The following is a 21593-nucleotide window of genomic DNA, read 5'->3' as shown; positions in this document are numbered from 1 at the left end:
TATACTGTACCTGAAAAACCTGTAAGACAAAACCCTCCAGCTCCAAAAAGTCAATACTATTCTACCCCATATTGAATTTAAAAAGGAATAACTTCTGGTTTCCACTTTAATTGCAAGTTTATGCTAGCCAGCAGTCAGAAAATTTAAAGTTTTAAAATTTTAGACTTTTATTGGCTATACTTGTACAGAAAAAAAGTTTACCATCAACTTGTAAGTCTATGTCACTAAATTGTTTTTACCTCTGGACTAAATTTAAAAGTCTGGAACCAAATGCACTTTTGGTAAGCTTCCTATTTATACCTTCTTTAAATTCTGTACTAAAATTAAACCAAATGTTTTCATCAATTTATCACAACTGTCATAACAATTTATAGGCAAAGGTTTGAGAGTGAGTTTTGAATACAATATTTTCAGTGTGTTTTCCTTTAGACCAGCTTGCTGTATGGATATTAACCCGTTCAAGAGTTTTTAAAAAGAAAAACAAAAGGACGATTCATGGTTTGTAGTGAGAGATTTATTGCAAGCATAACCCTACTTCCAACCCAACTTGGAGTCTACACAGGTGTACTCCATCTTTCTGCTGAGCCCACTGTGGCATTGTACTTGGAAGTTTTGTGGAGGATGGGAATAGGTCTGTTGGCTGGGTAGTTTACCTAGTATTCTCCAAGTTTCATGGTTTTAAGACCCCAAGACCTTGAGGTTGAAAAAGCTTGTGGGAAGGAAAAGAATGCCAGGAGCAACAAGTGGGGCAGTGGTTCTGAAACCTTGTGGCTTCAGGACCCCTTTCCACTCTTAAAAATGACTGAGGACCTGAAACAACTTTTGTTTATGTGGGTTATGTCAAGATTACTATTCTTGGAAACTAAAACCTCTTAGTCCCTAGAACACATTGATGTTATGGAAGATACCACCAACTGAAAGGAACAGTAGGCAGCGGAGGTAGTGAGATACTGTAGCAAGGGTAAGTTGGAAGACAAGATGAAAAACTGTTCAGATGACTTCCACCTGAGCTGGCAGAACAAAAGGTGCTAACTCTTCTCTCTTAGCTTTCTCTCCTCCAGGACAAGGTTCTTAAATCACATAGAATTACAAAGGAAACAAAATATATTGAAACAGTTATCAAAATATCTTTAAAAAAAATAGGTTCTTGGACCCCCAGGTTAAGAACTCCTGTTCCATGAAGAAACCAATTCTCTTGCCACCAGTACAGAACCCTCTGACTTTGTTTTCCCTTGTCCAGCAGAAGACAGACAAGCCAGAGCCATCACAGGAAAAGGATTTTGATTTCTCTAATTGTTTTATTTTTACAGTGTCTGTTATCTAAAATACACATATAAATCCTAATGACCATTAATGCTGATTTGAGTTGATTACCATGTGCATGTACTAGAAAAGGGATTTCCCCTTTCAAAGGCAGGAGATATTTATTTGTTCAATAGAACTCACCTGGAGGCTGGAGCCATCTAGATACACACAGTATTCTATAAGCTTACAAAAGTACCTCAGGCCAAATATGGAAACCTAGACTCATTTCTATTCCTTCTGTGAAAGAAATCACAAGCTGAGAAGGAATGAATTGTAAGGAGAAAAAATCACTTTTTCACTGAACAACTCGGGATAGTTCCCCAAGCATTTTAAAAAACCTACCTTTAACCAATCTCTCTGCTGACCTGTGCTGAAAAAGGGAGAAGATACAAGTAGGCAGGAACTCATAGGCTTCATGGCCATATAGCACACATACAGTACAATGGGGTTGGAGGTGGGCACGAGAATTTGCCTTTCTATTCTCTGGACCTGTTGTCCAGAGGCAATAACATTGTTTTGTTCTATTTGCTCTGTCTTTAGAAAACTTGCCAGAAGAAAGACAGAAAGGCAAAGGGAATCCTTGATGATTCCATTTAAAGGCCAGCAGAAAATGGTGGCTCCAACTCCTCCCAATAGTCTGAATCAACAGATTCATTTCTAGAATGGAAGGAAAAGGACAAAACACAATTCCATTGTTCTCTCTTAAAGTCCTTTAAAGGTACCTTTTGTTTAAAGGGTGGTTCCAAATCAACCAGTTCACTTTATGGTAACCCCAGTTGCTAAAACAATGAGAAGTTCTCTTTTGCCAAAAAACCACATGTTCACACCCTATATAGGGACAGGTATAGACAATCAAAGATTCTGAAGCTTACCTCCTGGTAAGCTCACCAAATTGGTCTGGAAACTCCCCATTGAACCCCACCCTGTCCTCACATTATAAGCCTGCATTGTAAAACACAGGATTAACTCCTTCGAAACCCACAAACATTCTGTAATTAGGCAATCTTGGAAGTAACTGAAATTACTTAAATGACTGAAAATCTTGTTTAGCTATGCCAACTGTACCAGTCAAAATATTAGCTGTAGGAAATTCTATGGATTTGTTAGAATGAACCTTTTATTAGAAGATATTATAATGCCAGACATGTGTCTATTTCCCATTGAGCACACCGAGTTGTTCATATTTTAATACTTCAAGATCTATCATGGTAGGTAACAAGTCAAAGTGGCTTGATCACTGGGCCTTTAGTCAGGAAGACCCAAATTCAAATCTGACCTCAGACACTTAGTACTAGCTGTGTGACTATGGACAAGTCACTTAACCCTGTTTGCCTCAATTTCCTCATCTGTAAAATGAGCTGGAGAAGGAAATAGCAAGCCACTCCAGTATCTTTACTAAGAAAACCCCCAAAAAAGGGTCAAGGAAGAGATGGACATGACCGAAAAATGTACAGGGTAGGGAACCTTCGGCCTCATGGCCACAGGTTCCCCACCCTGGAACAATAACCATTTTAGTGTCCTCAAGTCCACAAGCATTAAGTGTCTACTTTGTGCCAGGCACTAAGGATAGAAAGAAAGACAGTCCTTGTCCTCAAGTAGCTTACAGTCTTTCCTCTTTAGGACATCTAAACTGTATTAAAATAAGGGAAAAAAATAGCAAGATAACCTATTCCATGTTTTCCTTGGGCTTTAAACAAAAGGTACCTTTAAGGGACTTCAAGATTCAACAGTCCAACAGCGTTTTGTCCTTTTCCTTCCATTCCATAATTATAAAAAACTAAATTTATTTTAATTATAGAGATTTTGGAATATTTCTAAAGAGATGAAATTTCATTATATTCAATTGAATTAACTAATAGAAGAATGGAGAGTTAAGCTGTAAATCTTGGGTATAAATACTTTAACATACAGATTTGTAATTAGCTCATTCATTAACTTAAAACAGTTGTTGAAGGACTATTTGACAAGCTTGTTGGTATTCAACCTTAGAGCAGACCATTTGTACATTTCATTTGTTTACATTTAATTTGCTTAGCAAGCTCTTCTTTCTTAGGAGTTTTAATATAAATTTCCACTCAGAATCTCTCCATCGTCAGATTTACTTTTGTCTACCAGAAACAAGGCTAGAAATATAGGGTGAAAGCAGACCTCCTAAGGCCTTGAAGGTTAAACAGTCAGAACTTGACTTGGCAAACACAGGAGTAACATGAGCTAAAGTCTGGTAGGAGTGTGAGTGTGTGTGTGTGTGTGTGTGTGTGTGTGTGATAACTGCTTCAGTCTTGTTAGTTGTATGACAACATCAAAGAACAGGAAAAAAAGGTATTAGACATGGGAACTGGCAGGTGGAAATGGAAGCTTTCTACTACAATAGTAGTAGGAAGAGAATGCAAGTGACAAAAATATGAAAGATTGTAGAAACAGTCTTGGGAATTAACTGGAACATGAAAGGTAAGGAAGAGGGAAGAGTCAAAGATAATAGAAAATTTCCACTATCAGAAAGTACTAGTGGATGATGGATAAATTGACAGAAATACTGAAGAGGAAGAACAGTTTTGGAGACATTCAGTTTTGAAAAGATGCTGTTGGCCTTAATCCAGAAACAAGACAAACTAAAATTACCACCCCAAACCACTGTGAATGTCAACAATCACAGAGTGATATAATTTATTTGGTATAAAATATATATGGTATAAAAGACAAAATCTTTATTTCTAGTGAGATTGTAATCCTTTTGCAAATGTTCCTAACCTAGTAATTTTTCTATGAAGAACACAAGCTGAGAAGCTATCTCTTAATCTTCTAATAAAGAAAAGGAAGAAACCATGATGGGACAGAAGTGCTAGGTAGGGAGAAAGACCCAACTGAAGTCAACAAGCATTTCTTTTTTTTTTTTTTTGTGATTTTTAATACTTATTTATTTAACTTTTAACATTCATTTTCACAAAATTTTGGGTTCCAAATTTTCTCCCCTTTTGTCCCCTCCCCCCACCCCAAAATACTGAGCATTCTAATTGCCCCTATCACCAATCTGCTCTTTCTTCTATCATCCCTCTCTGCCCTTGTGTCCATCTTCTCTTTTGTCCTGTAGGGCCAAATAACTTTCTAAACCCCTTTACCTGTATTTCTTATTTCCTAGTAGCAAGAACAGTACTTGACAGTTGTTCCTAAAACTTTGAGTTCCAACTTCTCTTCCTCCCTCCCTCCCCATCCCTTCCCTTTGGAAGGCAAGCAATTCAGTATAGGCCATATCTGTGTAGTTTTGCAAATGACTTCCATAATAGTCATGTTGTATAAGACTAACTATATTTCCCACCATCCTATCCTGTCCCCCATTACTTCTATTCTCTCTTTTGATCCTGTCCCTCCCCGTGAATGTTGACCTCAAATTGCTAACAAGCATTTCTTAAGAGCCTACTTTGTGCTTAGTACTGAGGATACAAAAGGGAGGTGGAGGAAATGGTCCCTGCTCTCAAGAAGCTTACAATCTTAACAGGGAAGAAAACATGCAAACAACTATACACAATCAAGATATATATATATGGGACAAATCTGAGATCATCTTGGGGGGAAAGTATTAAGATTAAGGAGAATTAGGAAAGGTTTGTTGCAGAAGATGGGACTTTAGTTGAAACCTGAAGAAGCCAGGGGAGCCAGATGGAGGAAATGAAGGAGAATTTTAGACATGGAGGATAGCCAGTGAAAATACCTGGAGTCAGGATATGGAATGTTCAGGAGCAGCAAGGACGTCAGTATCATTGGATCACAGAGTAAATGGAGGGGAATAAGGTGTAAAAAGATTGGTAAGGTAGGAAGGTGTCAGCTTATGGAGAGCTTTAAAAACCAGAGAACTTTCTATTTGATCCCAGAGGTGATGGGTAGACACTGAAGTAGCTTGAATAGGGGTGTGACATGGTCAGAACTGCACTTTAGGAAAAACAATTTGACAGCTGAGTGAGATGGTTACTTTCTACTTTATTCCAGTGCTGTTTATTGTATCATGTGTGTGACCCTGAGGTTCTCTATGCTAATAGAACATAAGCTCTGGCAAGCTGGAAAGGCCTTGAGTACAGGTCTAGTTACTGAATGGTTCCCCAAGGATAAGCCTAACTTATCCTCAGAAACCTAAACCTGGCTACCAGATAATTATTAAATACAAGTAAATATACATACAAATATGTGTGTGTGTATACATACATGCATACATACACACACACGGATATGTACATGAATGTGTGTGCCAAGGCATGAAGGATTTTCCATCTGCTGTTGGGTATGTAATTGTTCATGAGAACCAGGGCAGTGCAGAAGGCAATGAGGTGGCGTAGTAGCTAAACACTGATGGTTGTGCTGAGCTAATAGGTCACTGGTATTCAGATTTTTCTATAAAAGCAATATGATCCCTAAACTTGTCCCCTATTGACACTGAAGTAGCACAGTACTAACATTGAGGCTAAAATTCCTTTCAAATGCTGCAAACAATCAGCTTCATGACATTTGAGACCCCTTTTCTAAAATATATGCTGCACCAAAAACAGGAAGCTAGTGAACACAGCAAATAGGTTATGGTAATAAGCTATTATTATGCAACACTGTCAAAACTGTAAGGACATATTTCTTAAAAAGTAAAGAGAATTCAAAACTAGATTTCTTCTCCTGTTTACCTAACTCTAAACTGTCTGTAGAAAACAAAAATATTTTTCTCAAGAATCGCCTTATAGCTAGTGACTTTGCATATAATGCATGAGCATTCATTATAGAATGAAAGTAGCCAAATAATGCTTTAATGTTAACTCAACACTCACAGTGTAGTAGGCACTGTACAGACTACACAGTGTACAACACAACACAGTAACTACAAAATGAGGCTGTCAACGTACGTTGATAACTTAGTTTGGAGAGAGAGTGAAGTAAGTTATTATTACAAACCCAAACTTAACATTTGTTCTTGTCTTATTGTTTTAACTCTTTGTGACCCAATTTGGGGTTTTCTTGGAAAAGATACTGGAATAATTTGCCATTTCTTTCTGCAGCTCATTTTCCAGATGAGGAAACTTAAGGCAAAGAGGGTTAAGTGCCGTGCCCAGGGTCAAACAGCTAGTTAAGTGTCTGAGGCCAAATCTGAACTCAGGTCTTCCTGACTCCAGGCCTGGTGCTTTTATCCACTGTGCCACCTAGCTGCCCCACAAATTTATTATGGATCTTTCTAATTAGAAAAAACAAAGTAAAGAAAAATCTGATAATAAAGGCAAGTCAAAATGTTCTAGTAATGGACTGATTAAAGTTCAAATAGTTCTTGAGGAAGCATTATAGTAACTGGTTGAAAAAGAAAGGGAGAAGAATCAAGGATCTGTCTTTGGTTTCTTTATTGCAAGAACGACTGAAGTCACTTCACAGCCTGGGTCTGCTGATGTTGATAAATTAACTGACAAACAGATCAGTGTCCCAACTAAAACTGGAAAGTTTAAGCTGACAAAAATAGGAAAAAGGAATGGGAGATTAGGCTTAGTTAGAAGCTTTGTACCAATCTTCTTGTAATAGCCAGTTTGTAAGTGGTAGGGAGGAATGTTTTCTCATAGATCAGTTTTGTTCTTTGTAAGAAAGGATGAAATCCAGATTTGGACTAATTAATAAATAATGACAAAATAATAGAAAAATTCTTTTGCTACAAATATAGATCCTAAAATATCCATGAGAACTCAAGAAAATAAGTTGTATTGGAACTGGAACATTAATAAAGACGTAATTTTTCCCTCAAATCACCAAGACATAACATTTGTCCATAAAAATTTAAGAACAATGTTTTCAATGCATGTCATAGTGAGTAAAAATATTCAGCAAACTAGATGGGATAAAAAGCTTTGAAAATACAGAGACCTGGTGGAAGAAATTAAAACCACATGGCAACAGGACGAGGTAGATGTCATCCTTGGCATTCTGTCTACTATTGCAGTTCTGAAGATGCTTTCAGTGAGTCTAAAGATGATGAACTTAGATCTTAATACTGTTATTTGCTTAAACACGCCCCCCCCCCAACCCAGGGTCTTTTTCCTATTCACCAGTACAATAATCTGAAGATTAAATGTAAGAGAAAAATTTTAGGATAGTGAATTGTCCTTGAACAAAAAAGAGGAGAAGATGAGATAGCTTATAATAAGAATGACAGTTGACATTTACATAGCATTTCAAAAAGAGTTTCTAAAACCCTTTTTAATGAATTCTTTCATTTGATCCTCACAACAACTGAGATATTATCTCCATTTAACAGATAAGGAAACAGAAACACAGTTCCAGGTCTTAGATAGAGTGGACAAAGGAGGGCAATCTGCATAGTGGATAGCATTCCAGAGTAAGAAGCAAAGAATAAGCAAACAGATAAAAAAATTTCACCCTAGAAAGCTATTATGATGACAGAGTCACTAAAAACAGAAACCCAGAAAAAGAGAATAATCCAAAACATCTACAGGCAAAGTCTCAAAGAAAAATACAGTTTGGGCACAAGTTAAATTGAAATTCCTAAAAGAAATGAAGAGTTTAAAAGGGTTTAAAATGTTTTTATAAATGAGAATGATAGAGGTAGAAAAATGGAAAGAAATGGGAGGTAGGGAAGAAAGAATGGGAAAGGAAATTAAATGCTTGTCATGATATAAAACCTTAATCAAGAGACTTCCTGAAAATTATAATGGACCACACAGAACATGCCATATGGAAATATTAAAACAAAGTCAAAAGACTGAAAGAGAAGAAAATATAAGATATTCATAGTAGAAACAACTGACCTGGAAAACAGATTGAGGAGAAATAATTTAAGAATCAGTGGATTATCTGAAAGCCATACTTCCCTCATCCCCTCCCCTCCCCCTCCTGCCAAGAACCTAAACATCAAATTTCAAGAAATCATAAAAGAAAACTACCCAGATCTTTTAGAACCAGAGGGCAAAGTAGAAATAGAATCAATCGGTCACCTCAGGAAGGAAACCCTAAAATGAAAACTTTTTAAGTACCAAGGAGCCACAGTCAGAATAACAAAAAATTTAGCAGTCACCACAACAAAGGAGTAAAGAGCTGGGAATACCATATTTCGGAAGGCAAGTGAATTGATTCACAACCAAGAATAACTTACCCAGACAAACTGAATATAATTCTATAGGCAGGAAAATGAACCTTTAATGAAACAGAAGACTACATATTCATGATGTAAAGAGCAGAGCTGCATAAAAACTTTGAAAGGCAAACACAAGAGTCAAGAGAAACATAAAAAAAGTAATCAAGAGCAAAAATCAAAAGGGATGAAGCAAAGATAAACTGTCTATACTCTTATAAGGGAATGTGTGTCCCTTCAGCACCCTGTATCATCATAGGAGTCTAACTGTAAGAGTGACTTATGTTTTGATGTTCTTAAAAGAAGAATGGAAAAGGAGAAGAAAAGGAATATGCCAGGAGGAGAAAGGAAGCAGAAGATTATGGAAAGTTATCTCACATAATCAGAGTATAAAAATAAAAGTCAATACAACGAGGGAAAAGTGAGGGAAATAGGTAATACCCTAATATGAAGTGGACAAAGGAAGAAAGCATACACACACAATTGGGTACAGAAATACATTTTGCTCAAAAAGGCAACAGGAGAGAAAAAGCAAAAAGGGAGGGAGAGGGATTGGAATGAGAGAGAGGGCAGAGTAAAGAAAAGGTTAGTACTAACCAAAACAAACTAATCATGTACAAAAATATTACCAGCAACTCTTTTCTGTGCTAGCAAAGAAATGAAAACTAAGAGGTCACCCATCAGCTGGGGGATGCTTGAACAAGTTATAGTTTGTGAGTGTGCTAGGATATTACTGTGCTGAAAAAAATGATGAAGACAAGTTTCAGAGAAACTTGAGAAGACGTATAAACTGATGCAAAGTGAAATTAGCAGAACCAAGGGAACAATTTGGACTATAAGAACATTGAAAAGCCAAGCAGCTTTGAAAGCCTTAGGAAGTCTATTCAATACAAAAACCAACCACATTTCCTGAGCATGCATGATGAAACACATTACCCATCTTATGATAGAGAGGTAATGCACTCAGAATGGATATTGAGAGGTTGTTTTCTGTGTGTGTTTTGTTTTTTGGCCTGACCAGTAGGGGAATTTTTTGGTTTGACTCCAGATGTTTAGAATAGGGGTTTTGTTTTTCTTTCTTTCTCAGTGGAGTAAAGAAGGAGGTGGAAGGGAGAGAAGGCAGATCATCAGTGGGGGGAAAAAATCTAATTTAAGAAAGGCATAGAAACAGGAGGTGGAATGTCATACGTAAGGAATGGCAAGTAGTAGAGTTTGGCTGGTTTGCAAAATATCTGGAGGGGAGGGTGCAATAAGTCTGGAAAGGTAGGTTGGACCAGATGGTGAAGAGATTTAAAGAGAGGACTTTGTGTTTGGGCAGGTTGGTGGTACAGCGGTTGGAGCATCAGGCCTGAAATCAGGAAGACCTGAGTTCAAATATGGCTTCAGATACTTACTAGTTATGTGATCCTGGGCAAATCACTTAACCTGTTAGCCTCGGTTTCCTTATCTGCATAATGGGGATAATAATAGTACCTATTTCCCAGGAGGATATTTATAAAAAGCTCTTAGCACAGTGCCTACACACAGTTAACACTATACAGATGTTAATCATTAAGATTATTATTAAACTGATCCAACAAACAATTGGAGCTTCCCGCGCTTTAATGCCCTCACTTTAGCAGCTGTGTAGAGTATTGATTAGAGAGAGGACAGGCTGAAAGCAGGAAGACCAATTAGGAGGCCATCAAAATATTCCAAGTAAAAGGTAATAAAGACCAGAACTATGGTGATTAGCATGTGAACAGTGAGAAGAGAATAGACATGAACGATATTAAGGAGATAGAAATGATAACATTTTGCTCTGGTTAAACAGAAGGGAGAGTCCTTGTGACTAAAAGAATAGTGTTAGCTTCCATGGAAACAGGAAAGTTAGAAAGACAGGAGGGTTCTGAGAAACATATATGCCTATATTTCTATTATTTATCTATTTTGGCCATGTTAAGTATGAGGTCCTTATGGGTCCAGTTGAAAATTGCCAGTAGGCAACTGGTAATGTGTGATTGGAGCTCAAATAAGAGACCAGGAATGGATATATAGATCCATAAAATGATCATAATTTAATTCATGGGAGCTGATAAGGAGAGAGGGGGGAGAAGTGGGAGAGAGAGAAAGGGAAAGCAGGGATCAAGGGGGGGAGGAGAGAGAGAGAATGAACAAAAGGGGAAGATAGGCCAGTGCAGAGAGCCCTGGGGACTCCCAAAATTAGGGGATAGCACATGAATGATAATCAAGTAATGCAAATTGAGAAGTAGTACTTAGACAGATGGAGGAGAATAAAGAGAAAACAAAGTAATGAAAACACAGAGAGGAGAGTGTATCCAGAGGAAGAGAGTAGTGGACACGGTCATATGCTCCAGAAAGGTCAAGAAGGATGAAATCTCAGAAAATAAAACATTAGATATGGTGATTAAGAGATCACTATTAACTTTGGAGAGAGTAGTTTTAGTTAAGTGATGAAGTCAGAAGCTACATTGCAAGGGGTTGAGAAATAAATGAAAGATGTCATCTCTTCTTCCTTTACTGAGAAAACAGCAAAAATCCAAGTTGAGTTTTCTCTTCTTCCCCACTCAATACCTCAAAACCCCTTACATCTCCACCTGTCCTTTGCTCCTGTCTGAAAAAGAGGTGGGCATATGTCCTGAGTACTGAATCCCAATCTCCTCCTATCTCCTCCAGGAACTTGCCTCTCATTGATTATCCCCCATCTTGATCATGTTCTGTCTCTATCCCTACTAACATGAATGTGAAAAAATCCTCTATTGATCCTGACATCCCCTCAAGCTATCACTCCATATCTCTCCTTCCTTTTACTCCCAAACTCCTAGAAAGAATTGTCCACTTTGGACACTGTTTCCTCCCTTGGTTTCTGACACAACTCTCTCCCTATCCTTCTATCTATCTGGCTACTCCTCCTTAGGTTTTTAGGTGGTTTTTTTTTTTTTTTTTGGTGGCTCATAATCCATCTCCTTTTCTCCCTTTAGTGTTTCCCAGGGTTTGTCCTCGACCCTCTTGTCTTTACCATCTTTTCTTCTGTTTTTACTATCTCCTTCTTGGAGATCTCATTAGCTCCCATGGGTTCAAAGATCATCTCTATACAGATAACTCAAAAAAATCTCTAAAATTCAGTCCTTATCTTTTTACTGTACTCCACTCATGCATAAACAACTGAATGCTGGATATCTCCTCCTGGTCATCCCTTGGGCACCTTAAACTTAGCATGTGTGAAACAAAATTATATTCTCCCCTAAATCTGCCTTTTCCTCTAGATATTCCTATTTCTATTAGAAGCACTACCATCCTCCCAGTCATCTAGGTTCATAATTCTGGAATCAGCTCAATTTTTTCCTCTCCCTCATATCTAACCACATATGTCTTGTCAGTTCTACCTCCTCATCATCTCTTGCATCACTTCCCTTTGTCACATAGTCACTGTTATAATCTAGATTCTTGTCATTTCTTGACTGGACTACTTTAATATGCTTCTAATTGGTTCCCCTGCTTTAATTTTGTGTCCTCTCCAATTCATATATGGCTGCACCATGACCCTTCCCACTCCTCCCAAAATCTTTCTAAGGTATAATTCTGACCATATCACTCTTCTGCTCAAAATAGTTCAGTGGGTTGCCAAGTGTCTATGGGATAATATACATACTCCTTAGACTGACATTTAAAATCTTCCATAGATCTGACTTCATTCAGTCTGTCTTACTAGCTGTACTTCACACTAGGCCCCTTCCATAAAGGATATATTTGGCTAAACTGTACTAACAGCCATTCCTGACCCCTGTTACTCTTATCTCCTGCTTTCAGACACACTCACCAATCATCCCAATGCCTAGAATGGACTCATCCCTACCTTTCAGAATACTTGTCCTGCTTCAAAGTTTCAACTCCCCAAATCTTCCCAGGTCTCCCCAGTTTTTAATATTCTCTGCAATCTAGAATGACCTTGTATTTTCCTATCTGCATATAGGATGCATGCCCAACAAAATATAGGCTCCCTGAGGACAGGGTCTATTTCTTTTTGGTTCTCCATGCCTTGCATATAACATACACTTAGTAAATGTTCATTCAACTGAATTAATACAGGAACATAATAGAATACAGGCGCCTGTAGTTTAAACAAAGATATTAAAATATCTACTCAGAAGGATAACAGCAAGATAAAAAATTAAGATACAGGAATGAATATTAAAATTTTTACCTGTAACTCAAAAATAAATACATAAGGCAAATATGAATAAGCTTCCCAGCAACTAGAAGTGTAGATAGGGAAGTTCTATCACAGGAGAAATTCTTTGGTAAATTGTGAAATTTATAAGAAAGGAGTAGAATCCTACAATGACAGAGCAATGGAAAAATTAGGGAAATAAAAAGGGCAAAAAAAATTCACAGAATTAAAAAAAGTCTAAATTTTAAATAGATTTTAGTTGATCTGAAGGGAGTTGAGGTTACTGAGGTTAATAATGAAAACAGCAGTTTACGTTTGTATGGTGCTGTAAAGGTTACTAAGAACACGGTAAAGAGAAACAACTTTGAAAGACTTAAGAATTCTGATCAGTGTAGTAACCAACACTGATGAAGCATGCCATCTCCTACCCATCTCCTGACAACGAAACTGAGAGATTCCAGGTGGAGAATGAGATAGTTTTTTTGAACATAGCCCATAGAGGAGTTTGTTTTTTTCGTCTATTCATATCTATTACAAAGATTTTCCTTTTTTGTTGTTGTTGTTGGGGGGGGTAGATCTAAGTGAGAAAAAATATAATTTTATTAACTGAAAAAAACAGTAAAAAAAGTTTACTATGCAGATCAGGTATATTCTCTCATTTGAACCTCAAAACTAATGTCTAAGGTAGTTCACACAAGTGTAATTATCTCTATTTTATAGCTGAGGAAAGTGAAATTTAGGTATTCTAAGAGCCTTGATTGAGGTCATGCAGCTGGTATATGATAGAAACGTAGCTGTGATTCAATGGTCCGGCACCTAAGGCCATTCCAAATACGGCATATCCCTACCTTCCTTGCCTTTTCTTATATTGCTTCCCCACATCTATTCTAAGCTCTGGCCAAAGTAGACTACTTGCCATCCCATTTGTTTTTATGTCTCCTTGACTTTGTTCACCATTCCTGGAATCTGGTATTATCTTGTGTTCTACTCTCTTTGATTAAAGCCCAACTCAAATACTACAACTGAACACTAGTTATTGATGACCTTTCCTTCCTGAAGGACCTCAAATAGTTCTTTTTTATGTCTTTATCATATATTGGAGTTTTGGTTCTAATCTGTGATTTTATAGGTACAGGGAGTATTCCCTTTACTAATACAAACTTGCAGATGTTATTCAACTTACAATTTTAGAGTGGCTTGAGATATGATTGGTTAAATGACTTGATCCAGTTCACAAAGTCAGCGTATGTCAGAACTGGGACTTGAGAACAGTTATTCCTGACTAAAGATGGCTCTTTCCTCCACACCATGTAGTCTTATCATGTATTAATTTGTATTACTGACATTGTAGATGTCATATTTCCCTACCAGACTATAAGTTCTAACAGAAAGACAACATGGTTTATGAAAATTTTGTATTTCCCCTGTGCACCAAACATAGTGCTCTGTATATACCAGGCAAGTAATAAAAGTTTGGTGACTTTTATACCAAGTTTGTACCAAGGACAATGTTAGATTTTTTTGCTTTGTTTTACTCTACTACCACCCCGAAGAATACACACAGGACATTCAAGTAAGTAGGAAAATTTGTACTGGGTGACTATCACAATAAAGATCCCCATGAATAAAGAAAAAAATTGTTGGATAAAATAGAAAGCTAGTGTTTAGGAAAAAGGAGAATATAAAAATCTAATCATTAGATTTTTCAAACATTTTAAAGACATAGAACAGGGTAATTCCTCATATATTGAAGTAGATTAGGATGACTGAAATTACAGTGAAATACTCTCAGAGAGTTATGCTATAAATTCCATACTCACACCGAGTGTGATTTGGGTGTCACTCATTTTTCTAATTCTGCATCCATAATATGAAAACCAATGACATGTACTATTGCTTGTTAAAGAACATTCAAAGCTATGTTAATAACAGCATCCTGAAAAAGACATATAGTTCTGCAACCATGACAAACTACTGAAAAAAAATCTGGTTAAGGTGACAGTTATACTTTATAATGCAATTGATAAAAATTTATGGAATGTAATTCAACACTGAGCTACACAGTAAATAAGCATTTTACTTAGTCACAAGATATATTCAAACTTTATTGAGCACCATTAATTTGTAAGCCCACAAGGTCCCTTATTTAGACTTACAAACCTGAATATAGTATGATGGATAAAGGACAAAAAAACAATAGAAAATACATTTTAAAAAGCTAATAATATGAACTCCATTAGGTAGCTGATTTCAAAAACTTTATTACAATGCCTAAATCTTACATTTTATAGTTCAAAATTATCAACCCCTCACTGTAACATCCCCACAGAAGTTGAGTTAATCAAGGATAAACAAATTCTGTGATTGAAATAAACCAATCTTCTCTTGTTTAGAGAAAAAAAAACAACCGAATTAACAAGTAAAATCATTACCCCATCTTTTCTTCAGAATAACATTTCTGAACACACACAAAAATGACAAAACAGCCCCTCTTTCAGAAGTTTACACAATTCAATCATAGGCTGGTGCCTATGATTCAAATTACAGTAAAGTATTTTAAAATAACTATCTTAAAACAAAAAAACAGCTATCTTTAAGAAACTTCATTGAAAAGCTCCGATCTAGTTAATATACAACAAACAATGGAGACCCAGGGCAGCACAGTACAGCGGTTCTCAAACTTTTCTAGTTGATAACTTTTTTTTTTTTAGCACTACTGTAACCTCTTGTCATTTTCACTTCCTTCTTCACTCCTTTCCCCTATAACAAATAAGAAAACACAAAGAAGTACAACCCATAATACTAGGAAGAAGAAAAGAAAACCTATGAAGTACAAGCTATATATGACCTGTGCACTAATATGAGGAGGGAGGAAAGTCAATAAGGCTCATCTGTTATTTAAAGGGTAATCTACAGTTCCTTCAGAACTCTCTGCTTTGAGAAACGATGGTCTAGAATTGAGCAGTAACGACTATCATCTGTAACCCTACATGACCTTGTGCAAGCACTTGGCATGCCAGCCTTTCTGGAAAATAAGAACTGCTTAGAAAATACTGGAAGGTAAATAATATTATACTATATAATAGCATTCTGAACCCTCTGGAGGAAAGGCAACTTATAAATCCAAAATACGATCATTACTTAACCAGTCCTAAAGACAAGTACAACCTCCTGGATTTCACAACCAAGCATTCTTTAGGATAAAAAAAGAAAAATTAGCTAATACCTATCTTCTCTTAAGCAGAAAACAGAAACATCTTTTCAATTACTCTTGAGAAAAATACAGAACTCAAACAGTTTGCTACATGAACAACAGTATTTTATATAACTGGATACTTATGTCCACAAGGCCAATGGCCTCAAAGCTCCACATTTCCTTCACAATGAAGGCTTTCTATGGTTCTGTTAATAAATGAGTATCAATCTCACCTAAATACTACTTAGTGGAAAATCCCTTCGCAACTGGTCAGCATCCTGGTTGAACGTGATAGCTACAAATGTATCCTTCTCACTTCTTTCACTTACCTTCAGTAACATCTCGGGGGTTGGAGGTCCGATCACTGGCTGCATCCACAGCTATGGTTGCCAGTGAGGTGGTTGCCCCTGACATTTCACTCATGGGCTCACTACGGCTGGTTTCAGGCACACTTTCCCTGGAGCTAAACCGAACACGGGAACTGGACCGAGAGCTGAGATCCGGGCTAGTGTCTGACAAACCTGGAATGTCATCGATCTTTGTTGGTGTCACCATAAACCGAACTGAAGCCATCTTGGTGGTGGTTTCTGGAGGATGCATTTTTTTTTTTTAAAGAACAAGAAAATAGCAAAACAAAACAAAAAAATCCTTCCTCTTATGCAGATTACTTTTAATCTTGACGTTAGTAATAATAAACTCAATTCTTGAAACAATCACAAACCAACCAAAATAAAGAATATTCCTAATCAGAAAACTGTCCCAGAGCACTAGCCAAATACACAAATCACTAGGGGAAGAAAATAACGCCAATTGTGTGGGACCTCGTTCCTTCAGAATGAGTAGATATCTAGAGAGCTCCCTTGGCCCTACGTTGAAGGCTCCCAGCCATAGTCTCTGTTTTGGGAAGTGACACTACCCTTCTGCCCCCTCACTCTCCCCCAGGTTCTGGCTGAGGTAGTCGTTTATCAGGTGAGTAGCCCAGGGTTCTAGTTGCGGAGGAAACGTGCAGGACCACCGTTATCAGGTGAACATAGCATGGATCTGGATACCAAGAGGTGTGCACCCAGCCACCTGTTGTGTATCAGGTGAATACCCCACAGGTCTGGCAGAGGGGAGGCGTGTGCACCGACACCCGACGTTTTTGAGGCAGATAATCCACTTGGGTCTGGTGAAAAAGGTGCGCATGCATAACGGGAGAAATATCCCACACCACTTTGATGGAGGAGGTGAAGGAGATGGATGTGAGAGGCAGAGGAGGAGGAGGAAAGGATGAGGAAGAGGGGGCCAAGGAGCAGAGAGGATTCCAGAGGTGCCCAGCTGCAGAGGGGCGTGCGGGGGCAGCTGCCCGTTGTTCTCCAGGCAGCGCGGTCACACCGGGGTCTGGCAGACAAGAGAGAGCGGGCAGACCCAGCCCAGGCTGCGGCTCAAGGATGTGGCAGGCAGATCGTCCCCAGTCATCGGTCGAGCCGCCGACCGGTCACTCACTGGGCTGCTCCCGCCGGTGCTAGGACAGGGCCCCCTTCCTCTCCCAGGAGACTTCCTCCCCCTACCAAGGCTCTGGCACAGCTCAGCCCCTCGCCGGCCTTCCTCCGCCAGACACGGTCGCGCGTGTCCCCTCGGGTCTCGGGCAGAGGAGGAGATGACAACGCAGGTTGTCCTCGGCTTCCGAGAGAGGAGAGGATGGAGGAAAGGGCGAGGAGGAGGAGGAGGAGGAGGAGGAGAAGGGGGAGGAGGAAGAGGAACCAGAGGAGGATCTTTCTATCAGGTGCTGAGATCACAGGAGCCCAGCTGATGTAGGATGCGCGCGCAGCGGTTGTTTACTAGACGGGTAACTGTTTCAGCCGCGGCAAATTAGGGCTAAGGAGGCGGGGCTTGACGCGGCTGACGCGCCGGGGGAGGCGGGGGGAACGAAGAGGGGAGAGGGGCGCGCGCAGCCTTCTGCCGGAGCCCCGCCCCCCCGCAACCTCTCCCTCCCCCTCCCCCTCGCCGGGCGTGGGCTCGAGCCGCCGCAGCCTTTCCCCTCCCCCCCCCCCCCCCCCCCCCCTTCGAGCGGCTTCAGATCGAGGCTAACGGGCAGAGACAGAGCGTGCTGCGAAGCCGCGGGGAACGTTCCGAAGGGCGGAAGAGCCCCGCCCCGAGCCCCGCCCGGTGCACTTCCGCCCCGCTGCCCTTCTCGGAGGCTGCAGGACCACGGGCCGGGGTCGGCGCGCCCCCTAGCGGGCGTCCTGCTGGACCCTGCCCCGCAGCCCTCGGCGTGGGCCTAGCGAGGGTGGCGGAGCTGACTTGTGTGGGGGCAGGGAGGGGGACCTCGGAGGAAATGGGGGGGGGGGGGCGGCGGAAATCAGACCGGAAAGAGAACCTTCCACAAGTCAGTCAGCCCCTTTGGGCCTCGGTTTCCTGTGAAGTGAAGCGGTTGGACCCGATGGCTTTTAAGGGTCCTTCCGGATTGTGGGGCCAAAGGATCCGGGTTCAGACCCTGCGGGTGACCCCCTGCGGGTGACCCCCTGTAACCCTGAGCCCCTCCGGGCCTCGGTTTCCCGAACTGTAGAACAAGGCAGCCGGAGTAGATGGCATTTGAGGGCCCCTTCCCTCTCGATCCGTGCTTCTGCCATGCTCTGGAAAGATCCATAGCGATTCCTGCTTTCTGCCGGGCCAGGTCATGGGCTTTATCAGACTCCTTGGAGGTCGTTCGGTCCGGCAGGTTCGGGAAGTGACGTGTCCAAGGTCACCCAGCTGGTGCAGGAGAGCCACATGAAGACCTCGCAGGATCTGAGAGCTGGAGCGAATCTCATTTAATCTCATTTAATCTCGGAGGCCTGGTGATTTGGAGGTCCGCCGGGGTTCCATCCTAGCTCTGCCCCCTGTGACCCAGAGTGTCCTCAGAGGTACAAGTGCTGGAGGAGGTTTCTAAGGCTCTTCAAGACATCCTACAGATGAGGAGACTGACGGTCAGAGGGCACTGATTGAAATCTGAAGTCTTCCAGCTGCCCAGCCAAAGCCAGAACTTCTTCCAATACTTATTGAAGAACCGCTGAAAGCAATATTTTCTGTGCCTTCCTCATAATGACTTTTGATCTTTGTTTGGCAGCATGTGTGGAGGTAAAGTGAAAAAAGGAAAATGTACCTTGAAAATAGCCTGAGAAGGACACACCGTTGAAAGCTCCTAATTTTTAACATTAGCCTGTTTGGTGTTGTCTGGGGAAATGTTATTAGAGACTTAATCCTAAAGCATAGGACCCTCAAGATGAGTATTGGAAATAATGGTTTGCACAGTTAACTTTTATTGTTGTTTGTAAGTATTATAACCTGACGGCCCAAATTAGATCTTAAATTCTGTGGGGAGTAAGGATTGTAAAGCCAATCACTTCCGTGCACTTGAGAACTGCTGCTGTGAATGATTTTAACAGTCTAATCACATAGTATAATGAACTCTATTTAGCAATAAGCTAAACATGCTTAAGCAAAACAGATCATCTGATACGCATATCGTAACAATAGCAACATCCTTAATCAATAACAAGTGTCTGAGTATTGTGTGTGTTTGTCCTTTGATGCTGAAGAAGGCCATACCGTCAGAGAAATAATGACAAGACTTGCACTTGACTGGTTTTTTTTTTGAGTGAGGGAGGGCTGTGCAGGTCACCAGCCTTACTTGTCCCCTAGAGCCATCTGAATCCAGTGACCAGATATTCATCAGGATAACTGGAGATGACCCAGGATGAGGCAGTTGGGATTAAGTGACTTGCCCAAGGTCACACAGCTAGTGAGTGCCAAGTGTCTGAGGTGAGATTTGAACTCATGTCCTCCTGACTCCTGCACTGGTGCTCTGTCCACTGTACCACCTAGCTGCTCCAGTATTTTCTTCAAAATACCACACTAGCCACCCCTAGGTCACAGTAAGAACAATCTTCTTAATACCAAGTGTCCAAGTGAAGTCCTTTCTTATCTTGACTCGAGGTTGACTTCCAAACCCTCCTTCTCTATGGGCTGACCACTCCCAGCTCTTGCCTGGGCTCACATGCAGGCAGCTCTCTGTGCCTGCTCCTTGTTTCAGCTCATGGGAACTGTTCCACTCCAAACTTTTCCTGTTTCTGCCTGATAGGCACCAGGGGCTCCTGCCTCCCAGCTTTTGTTTCTAGGAAGCAAGGCTTAACAGGCCTATAACCATATTTATACACATTACTAGTGCCATCATCTCAATTCACTCATGAAGACCAACAGCCAGGGCTCCTGTCTGAGAAATTAGCACAGATCAACAGACAGGGCTTCTTTCAGAGGAATTAACACAGACCAACGGACAGGACTTCTGTCAGAGAAATCAACACAGACCAACAGAGCTCCAACATCACAAACATGCTTTCTGTTAGGCCTCCCCATAAGCAAGTTCCCCTAGCCCCCTCACAGTCCCTTTTGTCTTAGCTCTGCTTTGTCTCTAGAATATATATATAGTTTCTAATCAAAGACTCTTGATTGATTCAATCAAAGGCAAGACTCAATCAAAGGTATTTGATTGTCCAAAAGTCAAACAGCAAAAGATCCTACTTTGCTTACTGTTGGAGGAATATATTTTCAGTAGCAGAATTAATAATTTTAAGAGTTGGAAGGGACACTAGATCTGATAACTCCTAGCTCTGGGCTTTTTCCATAATGCCACCTAAATACTTGTCTTAAGGTATGTGACTTTTCATGGTGGTCAATAAATGTAGATTGACATAAATAGACTCATTTGGGTGTTATTTGGCTTATTAGAATGTTAAATGTTCTCAGATACCAGTGAATGACTACTTTTGCACTTTTCAGGCCAGCTTTGAGTCATTCCTCCTCACATTTGGTTTAGGCAGGATTGCATTAAGCAAACAGCCCTGGGAATAAATTAATGTATACATCCAGATTTAGTAATACTTTTGCAATTAAAGTTTAAGCCAGGGAAACCCTACTCTTATTTCCAAATGACCCACAAAACCTCAGAGTCCAGCTCTTTAATACTTAAGCAGCCATGTAGGAAAGAGAAAGAGATTATTGCAATTTAGAGAATGGAATTCCCATTTAATGTTGAAGCTAATCATCTTTCATATAGCTTTCAATTCTCCATTCTGTCCCACAGCACTATTTTCTGGCCTGCTTCCAAGCTGCACACAGCTCTGACCCATTTTAGACTTCCAATCACAAAATTGTAGGGACTTGGAAGCCCTTGATTTCCCAAAAGGTTAACATGTCCCTTCAGCTAGGGTTGCTGTGAAGTCAGCTCCCAGAGATAAGGTGTCTAGACTGCTTTTTCCTGATTAAGAGCTTTATTTGAATATATCACTAACTTATTTCTGATAGTGCTTTACATTTGTATAGCACTTGACAGGGTACAAAGTGCCTTCACACATATGATTATGTGCTCAGTAGGCTACACAATAAATAGGGCAAGCCTTATCATTCCCATTTTACAAAAGTACGAACAGACTTGGAGAAATTGTTACCTCAAGGTCATACAGCTGGTGAATGGTAGAGGCAAGTTGCTGACGCTATCCAGTTCTCATTCTTTGATCAATTCAACAAACATTTTTAAGGACCTGTGGCATACAGGGCCTTGTTTGACTAAGGGATTTTTTTTAGGGGGTGGGGATGGGAAGCACTCTGAACCGATTTCATCAGTGTGAAGAATGGAAATGCCCCGTACCAAAACATTAGCAACTGATAATAGGCTTAGAAAGTTGACTGGGACACATTGTCAGGTTAAGTAACTTGATGTGAAGTCAGTGTGTTTCAGGCAGTACATGAAGTCTTCCTGACTCCATAACACCTATAAGTTTGTTATGCTATACTGCCTCTCA

The 21593-nt window shown here is 40.0% G+C and overlaps 1 protein-coding gene across 4 annotated transcripts in view; it reads right to left on the bottom strand.

Annotated features, from left to right (window-relative positions):
- Positions 1-17557, bottom strand: part of SLC12A6 (solute carrier family 12 member 6) — a 93903-nt gene extending 76346 nt beyond the window's left edge. For 2 of the 4 annotated variants that reach the window (XM_072625234.1, XM_072625238.1), the window contains exon 1: positions 16101-16500. In XM_072625234.1, coding sequence (XP_072481335.1) covers positions 16101-16371 — 271 coding nt within the window. In that variant the 5' untranslated portion in view covers positions 16372-16500. Of the gene's footprint in view, positions 1-16100; positions 16501-17256 lie in introns of those variants that run through there. The other 2 variants (XM_072625237.1, XM_072625236.1) reach the window with 2 other exon arrangements.
- Positions 17558-21593: the final 4036 nt, after the last annotated feature.

The sequence above is a fragment of the Notamacropus eugenii genome, chromosome 7 (genome assembly GCF_028372415.1).
Source record: "Notamacropus eugenii isolate mMacEug1 chromosome 7, mMacEug1.pri_v2, whole genome shotgun sequence".
Lineage (NCBI taxonomy): Eukaryota > Metazoa > Chordata > Mammalia > Diprotodontia > Macropodidae > Notamacropus > Notamacropus eugenii.
Note: the sequence above shows the minus strand (reverse complement) of the source record. Positions and strands in the feature narration are given on the sequence as shown.